The sequence below is a fragment of the Geotrypetes seraphini genome, chromosome 6 (assembly GCF_902459505.1).
Source record: "Geotrypetes seraphini chromosome 6, aGeoSer1.1, whole genome shotgun sequence".
In the NCBI taxonomy this organism is placed as follows: Eukaryota; Metazoa; Chordata; class Amphibia; order Gymnophiona; family Dermophiidae; genus Geotrypetes; species Geotrypetes seraphini.
Window position 1 is genome coordinate 32,022,226 of NC_047089.1, and position 12,849 is coordinate 32,035,074.

At 40.2% G+C, this 12,849-nt stretch overlaps 1 protein-coding gene across 1 annotated transcript in view; it reads left to right on the forward strand.

Moving 5' to 3' along the window:
• Nucleotides 1-12,849, forward strand: part of CNTN5 (contactin 5) — a 1,460,727-nt gene that overhangs the window by 1,316,324 nt on the left and 131,554 nt on the right. Inside the window, 1 exon segment of the mRNA XM_033947995.1 lies at nt 11,770-11,890. Coding sequence (XP_033803886.1) covers nt 11,770-11,890 — 121 coding nt within the window.

Here is a 12,849-nt window from a genome sequence, read left to right on the forward strand (position 1 = left end):
CACCTGGAAGCATTGGATGCAGGCAGGTATACTAAACTAAACCTTAAGTTTATATACCGCATCATCTCCACGGATGTGGAGCTCGGCACGGTTTACAAGAACTTAAAATATAGGAAGAGAAGGGAAATAAAAGGTTTACATGAACTTATATATAGAAGAGAAGAGTAAGGGGGGATAGAATTACATTTTAGTGAAAAGCCAGGTTTTCAGTTGCTTGCAGAATAATTGGAGGGAGCCCAGGTTCCGCAGCGAGGTAGTAAGGTCGTTCCAAAGACCTGTGATTCTGAAGAGAAGGGATTTTCCCAGTTTGCCTGCATAGCGAATACCGTGTAGAGAGGGGAAGGATAGTTTATACCTTTGGGCGGGTCTGGTAGGACTCCAGGAGTTATAAGATAGTGAGATTAAGGGAGAAAGGATGCCGTGAATGATCTTAAAAGCCAGGCAGGAGCATTTGAAATGGATTCTGGAAATCACTGGGAGCCAGTGAAGTTTGGCTACGTACTTTAGATGATGTGTTACCAGATGGAAAGCTGCTTGACTTTTCACAACTGCAACAAACATTTGGTATTGCAAAGTCTCAAATATATAAGTGGTTGCAGTTGAAGCAGGCCATTCAGAAAGGGTTTCCTGACTGGCGAAACTTGAAAACTCAGAATAGCTTGCCGGGCCTTTGCTTCCAGACAGATTTCCTAGGGCATCAGGCTGCCAAGTGGTACAAATTAATATCGAAATATTTGAATAAGAAACCTAAAACCGGCTTAAAAGATATTTGGAGCATTGAGATTAAGCAGCAAATTTTTGCGTCTCAATGGCCATGGATTTGGTCTTGGAGCATCTATGAGACAAACTTGTTTTTTTTTTTTTTTGTTGCATAGAAGTTTTTGGACCCCTGTTAGATTACAAAAATTAGATAGTTCTAAGTCAAATAGATGCTGGCACTGTCATCTCGATATAGGGACACTGGATCATCTGCTCTTCTTTTGTCCCTTGATACTTAACTTTTGGCAATCCATTTGGGGTAAAATAAATAGCATACTGGAAATTCCATTGGCATTCACATATGATGCTGTGCTGTTTGGTACCTTATTGATGGCCAAGAGTCCAATAACTTCACATAACAATAGACTGCTTTTCATCATGACGGGAGTTGCCAAACATCTTATTCTGAAAAATTGGGACAGGTTAACCTATAGTTTTTGGTGGGAAACCTTGTATCCAAACTTATAAATTTGAATGTATGAGAGCAATACAATTGGGACATTATAAGAAATTTAAGAATGTTTGGGACCCATTGACAAAATTTTGTAAAGATTAATTATTGGTTTTAACCCTTTGATTATACATATCCAGGCGGGGTGGGGGAGGGTGGAATATGCCTTTAAATTATTATCTGATTGTAATTTGTTGGTCTTGATCATTTGTATTACTTTTGCTTATCTTTATACTATATGAAAGGATGGGTGCGGGGGAAAGGATATGTATTTATTACATCATTTGATGGAATTAAGTGCTATTTATTTTGTACATTGTTTGATAATATGTTGTACTTGTTGGTTTTTAAAAATGAATAAAGATATGGAAAAAAAAAGAAAATGACAGAGTATTTTTCTTTCCAGTACAGTGTGACATAATGCTTTAGAACATCTTTTAGTGTTCTGGTTTTGCAATCATTTCGTGCCATACCAATGTTTTGCTGAGTTTTGTTATTGATGTTGCTGATATGCTTGTGCAGTGACTGTTGTTCATTGATTGTACGTTATTTCAAATTGACTTAAATAAAGTTTTTAAAAAATGCAATTCTGGATATAACAGACTGTTTTTCCAGGTCTCTTGAAGTCCTTTATAACGAGATTATACTGTATGTTAAATACAAAAAAGTCTTTGCTATAAGGTCTGGCAACTTAAGTAAATTAAACAAAATATGGGATCCATTGTATAGTTACCGTTAATATAACTTTTTTTTTCTAGGGTATAAAGGTACCATAAGATATATATTTGGAAAGCTATAAGGTTTTTTTTAATGTTTTATTATATGTTAATATGAATGTATAGATGCAGTATGGTGTTGTTTGTAAAATTCCAAGGCTAATTTAAGTTCTGTTTTTAAAACATTGTGTAGATATATATACTGTGTGTATATATATATATATATATATATATAGACAGAGAGGGGCATAATCGAAAGGGACGTCTAAGTCCGTTTACTTCCATCTCGCAAGTCGTCCAAAGTTAAAAAGAGCCTAAGACACATTTTCGAAAGAGAGGTTAAACTTTTTTTTACTTTTGAAAATCATCTAATTATATGTCCTGCCGATCTGATCGTCCAAGCCGCTAAATCGTCCATCTTTATACCACATTTCCGTCCAAGTCCAAAACGCCTAGAACAAGTCCTGTTGGGCATGGGAGGGGGTCTGCAAAGTGATGGACTGAACACCCAGACATGGCACCTAAATAGTGGGGTACCTTACTGGGCACTGCTGTGAACTTCACAAAAAGGGTGCCATGGCTTCTTCTCACTACAGCTCCCTTATAGGTGACGGTGAGCCCCCCAAACCACTTCCAGAATCCCCTAGACCCACTTATCTACCACCCCCAATAGCCCTCATGGCTGCAGGAGCCACTTATATGCCAGTACAAAAGGGTTTTTGGGCTGTATAAGGGAGTGCACATGTTTCAGTATCAATGCAGTGATTACAGGGGCTGATGGGCATGGGTCCCTAACTCACCCCCAAGATGACTTAAGCTGCCACTGGGCTGGACGACTAGGCTTTCCTATGCCAGGCGGCCAGGTGATGATGGTCTGGAGACTGAAATTTAAAGTTGTGAATATAATTTTTATGGGGTGGTGGGGGGTTGGTGATCACTGGGGTAGTGTGTGGGGGTTCTGTGTTATGTGTTTGAAGTGCTTATCTGGTGAGTTTAGGGGGCTTTTTGTGACTTAGACCATGTTTTACATGGTCTAAGTCACAACGTCCAAGTTCCTTCTAGGCTCTGTTGTTAAACTTTCGGTTATACATGCTGTATGACTAAGTCTAAGCTGGCCCATGTCCCACCCAACTCCCGCCCTCAACACGCCTCCTGAAATGCCCCGTTTAGTTTTGGACGTTGAGCGGCACCCTGAAGGCCTAGGTCATTTAGAAATATGTCCAAAATCCGTTTTTATTATCAGCACGTGGACGTTAAGGCCGGTTTTTGGACGTTTTTCTCTTTCGATTATGAACCCCATAATTACATTATATTACATTACATTACATTACAGATTTCTATTCTGCCATTACCTTTTGGTTCAAAGCGGATTACAAAAAGAGTTATGGAAGAAGGGTTACAACGTTAGATCAGAGAAGGTTTCCAAGAGAGAGAAAAGTAGGATCTGGGGTTAGGGAGGGGATGATAAGAGGGGGGTTAGGCTTTATCATGGTATTAAGCTTTATTAAGGGATTTCTTGAAGAGTATAGTTTTTATTTCCTTTCTGAACATCTTGTAGTCTGGGGTTGTTGTCAATAGGTTGGAGACTTGGTTGTCTATCTTCGCTGCCTGAGTGGCCAGTAGTCCGTTGTATAGTTTTTTCCGTTTTACTTCTTTGATTGAGGGGTAAGTGAATGGGGTGTGTGTTTTTCTATGCCTGGTAGAGGTGGTTTGGATGAGGCGGTCGTTTAGGTAGGTTGGGCTGTCTCCATTTATAGTTTTAAATAGTATACAGTAGAATTTAAATTGTATTCTTTCCTGGATTGGAAGCCAATGAGAATTGATGAATGCCTCAGTAATGTTATCATGTTTTTTCAATGAATAGACGAGTCTCAGAGCTGTATTCTGAATTGTCTGTAGTTGTTTAATCATTATTGTAGGGCAGGGGAGGTAGAGGATGTTGCAATAGTCTAGGATACTTAGGATTAGAGATTGTACTAGGAGCTGAAATTGTGTTTTTTCGAAGAATTTTCGGACTTGTTTTGGTTTGGTTTTGTTCGGATATAAAATTCAATAAAATTGTTTAAATTAAAAAAAAAAAAGATTACATTCTGGGCATATAAGATATTCTGGCCAGATTCTATAAACAGTGCTTAAGTGTGCCTACATCATAGGCGCCATTCTATACGGTTGTTAATCAACCTCTAAGTGCCACTTATAGAATCATGCCAAGTGGTGCTTAAGCTCACAAGCGAGACCCCACTTGGGGTATTGTGCTTAGTTTTGGAGGACATATCTTTCTAAGGATATAAAAGGACTTTAAGGCAGTTCAGAAGAAAGTGACAAAAATGGCATGGGGTCTATGCCAGAAGACATATGAGAAGAAACTTGAAGATCTGAATATGTATATACTAGACTGAAAGGAGGGGGGGGGAGATACGTATGATATATTCATTTAAATACCTGAAAGTTAAAAAAAAAAAAAATAAAAATACTGAAATGATATTTATATAGTACTCCAAATGCTGCCACCAGAGAAGTCATCAATAGGAAACATTTGGAATTTGGTCTCACCATCTTAATCTTCCTATATTTGCTGCAAATTTGGATTTCAGCTATGGATCTGCATCTGCCATCATGCATGATGACTTGGGGCACAGGAAAGTCTGCGCACAGTGGGCTCCCAAACAGCTTACCGATCTGCACAAGCAACAGCATGTGGAGGTTGCGGCCCAGTTCCTTAGATGGTATGAAGAAGATCTGTGTATTTTGGAGAGAATTGTCACAGGCGCTGAGACATGGGTGCATCGCTGCAACCTGGAGAGCAAAAGACAAAGCATGATGAAGTAACAGAAACGATGCTCACCTGGCTTCGGAAGCAGCCATAAAACTTCTTCTCTGCAGGAATACAGAAGCTAGTTGAACGATACAACAAATGCGTCGTCTTGCATGGTGACTATGTGGGAAAGTGATATGTTCAGTTGTTCGCAGTTACTTCGATTAAAGCCGTTAAATGTATTTTGCCTTTACTTTTTATATGCCACTAGTTAGGGGGTGAGATAAATAATGATGAGAGGGCACTAGATTTGATTTTTTTCTACTAATATGACTAAATTTTTGGAAATGCATTATTTTCATTGGGGTCAGAAGGAAAAAGTGCCTTTAACCACTGAGCCACAGGCACTTCCTTTTAGACAGGGGTTCCTATTATTTTTTTTAATGACATTCTACCATCTAGGTGCATATTGATGGTGTCACAATGATGTCAAGATTGTACATCAGACATGTTCACTTGCTCTGAACCACAGCCATTGTGAGTAGGGTTTCTCTATTTTCTTAACCCTTTGGAAATGAGGTTTAATATGCAAAAAAATATATATATATTAGGTGCTTTGCTTGAGTAATGCATTATTAAACTTCATTTTCCATTATTATCAAAGATAAGTCCTCTTTACTTCAAAAAAATAGAAAGTTCAGTATGCAATATAGTTTTTTTTCATGTGCTTTGTTTAAGTAATGCATTATTAAACATCTTTTGACCTTAATATCAAACTGGAGTCCTCTGTACCCCCAAAATAGAAGCCCCGTTCACCTTTATGTAGACGCCTAAGTAACACCTAAGTCACGTCCACCTAAGTTGCGCCAACTAACGCTCAAAAATAGACCTGCTTTTGCAACGCGTACATTTTAGGCGAGAATGTAGACGCATTAGGATGTCTATATCAAAGCCATGCCCGTTAGGCGCAGCTTTTTCTGATGGGTGTCCATGAAATTGTAGGTGCCTATTTTGTGAATTATGTACAGCCTTTGGACGTCTAATTTTCTATTATTGCTTATTAACTAATTTATTTGGATACGTAAATTGCTGGACATCCATATTTTGGACACCTAACTTTAGGCATCCTTTACAGAATTTGCCCCTAAATGTCTTCACTGAGGCCTTTTATCTCTACCTTGAGCAGATACGTAGCTAGCCAGTTCTGATATCATATTATCCTCCTGTCCTGTCCTGTTGAAATGAGCTTTTCAGGGAAAAGCGTTGAATCTACCTCCAATGGATTAAGCAGAGCACTAGCAGGCGTTTGCCCTCCTCATCACTGAAATTAAGCTTCCTCTTAGTCGACATTCATATGGTCTCTAGAGCAGTGGTCCCCAACCCTGTCCTGGAGGACCACCAGGCCAATTGGGTTTTCAGGATAACCCTAATGAATATGCATGGAGCAGATTTGTATGCCTGTCACCTCCATTATATGCAAATCACTCTCATGCATATTCATTGGAGCTAGCCTGAAAACTCGATTGGCCTGGTGGTCCTCCAGGATAGGGTTGGGGACCACTGCTCTAGAGGACATTGTTCCACGTGCACAAGAAACTGGACATCCCAGCTCATCATAGCCCACACATCCATCCAGTAGATGTTCACTTCCACTACCATACTTGGCCGTCCTTACTATGTACAGAGGATGAAAGGTTATTTTAGATAGTGAGACTGCCTATCTCAAGATGTCCATGTCTTTGTTGGGAGTGTCCAAATTATGGACGTCTGTGACAATTTTGGAACGCATGAACACTCTATTTCCATTATCAGGCAATTTGGGGGGATATCCATCACTGGAGATTCATTTTCTGTCTTGGACATCCTTTCAAAAATGCCCCTCTATATGCAGCTATTCTGTAAAGGGTGCACCCACCTCCATACCTTTTATAGAATAAATGCAACGATATTGACACTGCCACCGAGGCGTGCCCCCATTACAATGATCTCCCCTTATAGAATTGCCTTTTTAATGAGCTGTGACTGAATTTTCAGACAAGACGGAATCAAATCTAAAGGGACAGGTTAAAAAATAAAAAGCACCAAGAAGAAAATATTAAGTGAAAGGGTCCAGTCATTGTATCATTGTGATGACTAATGAGCTGCTGCTACCTGTTGCAGAGGGCTCTGTGTGTGCTCTGCAGTAATAGAAACTGTTTCTGGTGCTCTTTTAAGTTCAAGTACAGAGAAAAGCTTTACAAGAATGAGCTAAAAGAAATGGTTAAATTCAAATGTTAGGTTTCAGCTTTTGTGCTTCACGTTGATCAGGGGATATCAGCACTCAACAGAGCAGCGTAATCACTTCATAATATGGATAACGTTCTACACACGTTGAGCAGAGGATTTCTATGTATTGTTCATTTATGATGTCTGTGTACTTTTTGTATAGGTGGACTTTGGTGTCACCGTGAAATGTGTAGTTGAAACTCTTGCAGTTAAACAAGGTTCCATCAGTTACTGAATTAAAGACTCACAGCATACTTTCTCGCACAAGCAAGCTATCCTCCTCTTTTACTGAGGCGCGCAAGCCGATTTAGCGTGCACTAAACACTAATGCGTGCACTAAATTGGCAAGTGCGCTTTAGTCAAAGGACCCCTATGACCCTCTTTGACTAAGCCGCAATAGAGGTTTCTACCATGGCCCGGGGCACTAAATGCTCCGACGCTGCTCCGAAACTCAAAGGAATTCTATGAGAGTCAGAGCAGCGTCGGAATATTTAGTGCTCCGGACTGTGGTAGAAACCTTTATTGCGGCTTAGTAAAAGGGCGGGGGGGGGGGTATACTCTTTGTTTTGTCTGAATTATTTTTAATGGGTTATATTTTTTTCTCCTATCAGAGTTTAGATCACAATCAAATAATATTTTGAATGAAAATTGTGCTAAAATGCAGACCATCCTAAGGGATGCCCAAACATTTTCTCAGCGCTGCAGTTAATTAAAACAGCAAGGCTGCCAGGGTCTGCTCCCTGCTGATGCGTGTAATAGGATAGGTTGCTCTTAGTTACAAGGCAGAATGTGGCTGCACTTACAGAATGAGAAATAAAGAAATTTGATATGTTTGAATGGCCAGTGGTTAAGAGTACAGTGGTACCTTGGATTACGAGCATAATCCGTTCCGGGAGCATGCTCGTAATCCAAAATGCTCATTTATCAAAACAAAGTTCCCCATTGGGGATAATGGAAACTCAGATGATTCGTTCTAGAACCCGGGGTCTATACCTGTCGGGTGCCAGGTGCTGCAGCGCCGTCTCCTCCATCGGTCATGTAATGTAATGTAATGTAATGTAATTTATTTCTTATATACCGCTACATCCGTTAGGTTCTAAGCGGTTTGAAGAAAATATACATTAAGATTATAAATGAGAAGTAAGAAGGTACTTAAAAAATTCCCTTACTGTCCCGAAGGCTCACAATCTAACTAAAGTACCTGGAAATTGATAAAGAAGAGAAAATAAAGATGGTTGAAAAAATAAAAATTCTATGTGAACTTATAGGATGGAAATTAAACTGACAGTGAAGAACTGTATGAAAAATACATATGGAATGCAGTTAGAGAGGGTAGGTTACAATCAATTTATGGTATTTGTTTAATTCATCTGAAGAAGAACCCCACAGTGCCGCTTTGGGGGGGGGGATGCCAGCTGCCGGAGAACCCCATAGTGCCGCTTCGGAGGGGGATGCCAGTCGCCGGAGAACCCCACAATGTCGCTTCGGGGGGGATGCCAGCTGCCGGAGAACTTCGCAATGCCTTCAAAGGGATGCCTCCTCCATCCGCCTGCCAGCCTTCCACGTCGGATGCCCCTCACATGCTGGAGAGCCCCCACCCGAGCCCACACAGCCGAGCACCGCCCCACCTGAATGCCGCGCATGACACGCACAACGCCGATGATTGATGCTGTGCGCGTCACACGCAACACACAGGCGGGACAGCACCCGGCCACGCAGGCCCAGACAGAGGTCCTCCAACCTGCGAAAGGCACCCGATGTAGAAGGCTGGCCGGAAGACAGAAGAGGAATCCCCCGAAGCGGCGCTTCCTGGACTGTAAATGCTCGTTGATCGGGGCAGTGCTCGGTTTGCGAGTCAAAAGTTTGCTGAGTGTTTTGCTCGTCTTGCAAAACACTCGCAAACCGGGTTACTCGCAAACCGAGGTACCAGTGTATAATAACCATGTATAGGTTATCCAGGTTGGAAAGCAGTTACAAGTGAATCGATTTTTTTTTTTTTTTACTGCATCAAGATTTACAAAGACTAGGAGACACTCGATGAAGTTACAGGGTAATACTTTTAAAACCAATAGGAGGAAATATTTTTTCACTCAGAGAATAGTTAAGCTCTGGAACGCGTTGCCAGAGGATGTGGTAAAAGCAGTTAATGTAACTGGTTTAAAAAAAAAAGGTTTGGACAAATTCCTGGAGGAAAAGTCCATAGTTTGCTGTTTTTTAATTTTTATTACCATTTCAAAAAATATTCATAAGACAAAATTCTTGTAACATGAAATTCAGGGACAAAACATTCTTAGAAGAAACTAAATTTCACAAGAAACTATAGATTTTTACCCTTCCTTAAACCTCAAATTAGGGGTAGTGAACAAAAAAATTATAGGAGTTTAATAATTATCCAAACTAAAGGAAAAAGCCCTGGTGTGATCCACTTCGCTAACTTCTAATCCCCAAAATTAGTCTTTGATCATTTTCTTTAAATCCAAAAAATCCTTCAATTGTTCTGGTGAATAAAAGGTGTATTTGGATCCCGCATACCGGACCAGGCATTTACGTTTTAATAGTTTCTTGCCTTAGTGAAAGAAACATTTTCCTCCGTTCCTGTGTACTCTTTGCAACGTCAGGATAAACCCAGATTTTTTTGACCCCCCCTCAAACGGGAGATGAGAATTTTTAAAGTAAAGTTTTAGTACCATGTTCATGTCCTGCTCAAATACAAATGATATCAACAAAACTGTTCTCTCATCACATCAGCTATTTTGTTCCAAAATAGCAGATATATTATTACATCAATCTATACTTCTCCTCTGTTTTCCTTCTCACCTTCTCCTTGAGAAGTTTTCTTAGTAGGTAAATAATGTAGGAATAGCATTAGAAGAATTTTTTAGATTTTCAGTCAAATATCATTTAAAGAGATCTATAGGTAATATCCCTGGAGTTTGATGAAAATTCAACAGACGGAGATTCAAATATTGATAATTTTCCACTTGTTCCAATTTTTGTATATCAACATATTATCTTTTATCATAGCAACTTTAAATTGTTGTAAATCAGAATTGAGCCATCCTGTTCATAACACTCCCCCCTCCACCACCACCAAAAGAATTCCATCTCACAGCAATTTCTGAACAGGAAATACATCCAGATTTCCTGTTCAAAATTATGTGAGGAGGACATCCTTACTCCAAAGACATCCTTGAACAACCACAAGAACATAAGAACAGCCTTGATAAGCTGTGCGATATGCTGGATCCTGAGAAAAAGGACATCTTAATGGATCTACCATGCTATCATGACCTACTATGCAGCGAGTACATATGGCACAATACAGTTCTGCAAGCATACAGGAGAAAGTTGATGCAAACCTAGATGCACCATCAACACCACCAGATGCCAGAAGGCCTTTATTTCTGCAGTCCTCTATCCTCTCTTTCATGATCGCATGATAGGTCATGATAACATGGTAGATCCATTAAGATGTCCTTTTTCTAAGGATCAAGCATATTGCACAACACATCAAGACTGTTCTTATGTTCTTGTGGTTGATCAAGAAGGACATCTCCGGCGTAAGGATGTCCTCCTCACATACCCCCCTCCCCCTATCATCTTTTACAAAACCGTGGAAAGAAGCGTTTTTAGTGCAGTTTGGTGTGCTGAATGCTCAGTACTGCTTCCAACTTTCATAGGAACTCTATGAGTGTCAGCGCGCCGGCCTGCGCTAAACACTGCTTTCGCAGTTTTGTAAAAGGGGGGTATAATTTTGAACAGGAAATCTGGATGTATTTCCTGTTCATAAATTGCTGTGAGATGGACTTCTTTTGCCCCTCCCCCCTTTTACTAAACTGTGATAGCGGTTAATAGCGCAGGGAGCTGCGCTGAATGCTCTGCGCAGCTTCTGAAGCTCATAGAGTTCCTATGAGCATTCTGCGTGGCGCCCTGCGCTAATAACCGCTATCGCAGTTTAGTAAAAGGGGGGTTGGTGTGTGGAGGGAGTGTTATGAACAGGATGGCCCATTTCTGAAAGTGCCTTCCCTGAATGAAATAAAGAGCTTTTGGTCCAGATTTATTATAGAAGGTCTCTAAATTAAATTAGACTTTTACCCCTTTAGCCAAGTTTTCTTATTACCAATAATTACAATCATATAATCAGTACGAAAAATGCATCTTATCTTTTCACTTGTTTAATCTTTATGGGCTCCTTTTACAAAGCCACGGCGGCGGCTACTGCTACGGTAATTGCTCCGATGCTCATAGGGATTTAATGGGCGTCAAAGCGTTTCTCATGTGGCAGCCGCTAACATGGCTTTGTAAAAGGGAAGGGTGGGGTAAACATGGAATTCTACCTTTTTCTAAACTAAACTAAACCTTAGGTTTGTATACCGCACCATCTCCGCAAGCGCAGAGCTCGGCACGGTTTACAGAGGTTGAGAGGAAAGGAACTACAAAAGAAGGGATATAGGAGAGGGACTGAGAAGATACAGAGGGACAGGGTACTAGAGAACGGGAGGTGGTTAGATTTTTGAAAAGAGCCAAGTTTTCAAGTGTTTGCGGAAGGATTGGAAGGAGCTAGAATTTCTGAGCGGGGATGAGAGGTTGTTCCAGAGTTCTGTGGTTCTAAAGAGGAGGGATGTTCCAAGTTTTCCTGCGCAGGATATACCTTTTATAGATGGGAAGGATATGATAATTGCCATGAATTTGTTTAAAACACTGTGTTCTAATTATGTTGTCTTAACACGTGGAAACTGGTACAGCATGCCAAGTGTTTCCTTGCGTTACCTTGACCAGGTAAATCTGCAATATTTTAAACTGCCACTTCATCCCTCTTTCAGCAAGCATCCTCTGCAGATTTAATGATCAGGAACATCCTTCTGATGCATGCTGGGAGATATGGCTGCAGGGTACAGACCACGGCAGACAGTGTGGCAGATGAGGCAGAGCTTCTTGTTAGAGGTGAGTATGTTAACAGTGCTGTGTGCTGGCATGGAAATGATCTCTGTAAATTATCATACCTAAGGACCTTAACTGCATAGTATTTCAAAATTTCAGTGCTATGTGCTCTATATTTCAAATATGTTTCTGTTTTTGCCTTTTCCTCTTGTTATACATGCATTTGCCTTAACTCGAACGTACTGGCTGCAATATATTCATAATTACCTTGTTTAGCAGAAATACCTTTTGCACATTGAACTGTCAAATGATTTAAAATGCAAAATCCTTAATATATGGGAAACGATGAGTTGAATAATTATACAAAATATTGGATTAAATATTAATGAATTCATTATATTGTACAAAAACCCCTAGCCATCGTTTGGTAGTGCAATTTGCTTTCCTGAATTGATATCATTTCTGTACAATTACTACTAGTAATTATTTCTATAGCGCTACCAGACGCACGCAGCGCTGCTCAGAGTCACAAAGAAGAAGAAAACAGTCCCTGCTCGAAAGAGCTTACAATCTAAACAGCCAAGACAGACAAACTGGATGCCATAGATACAGTTAAGGGAACGGTTAATCAGCGGGTTGGGTTGGAGGGCAGAGGGGAGTACAGGACAATCAAGCCATTATGACATCACTGATGAGGTTGTCTCTTATTGGTAGAAGGAGGCATTATGACATCACAATCTCAGCTCTGCTTCCCAAAGACAAATAGGATGCCATGGATATAGTTAAGGGGAATGGTTAATCATCTGGCTAGGTTGGAAGGCAGAGGAGTAGGTGTAAGGATTGAAGGCTATATCAAAAAGATGGGTTTTCAGACTGCTTTTAAACAAGGGAACAATTGGGCTTCCTTTCTGGATTTCTTTTTATGGGAATTATATTGTTCCCCTTTTTTTTAACTTTCTGCTGATAATTGACTGATTATAGAAGCTAGCTCATTGATGGTGCTAAAGGTCAGTTATCCACTC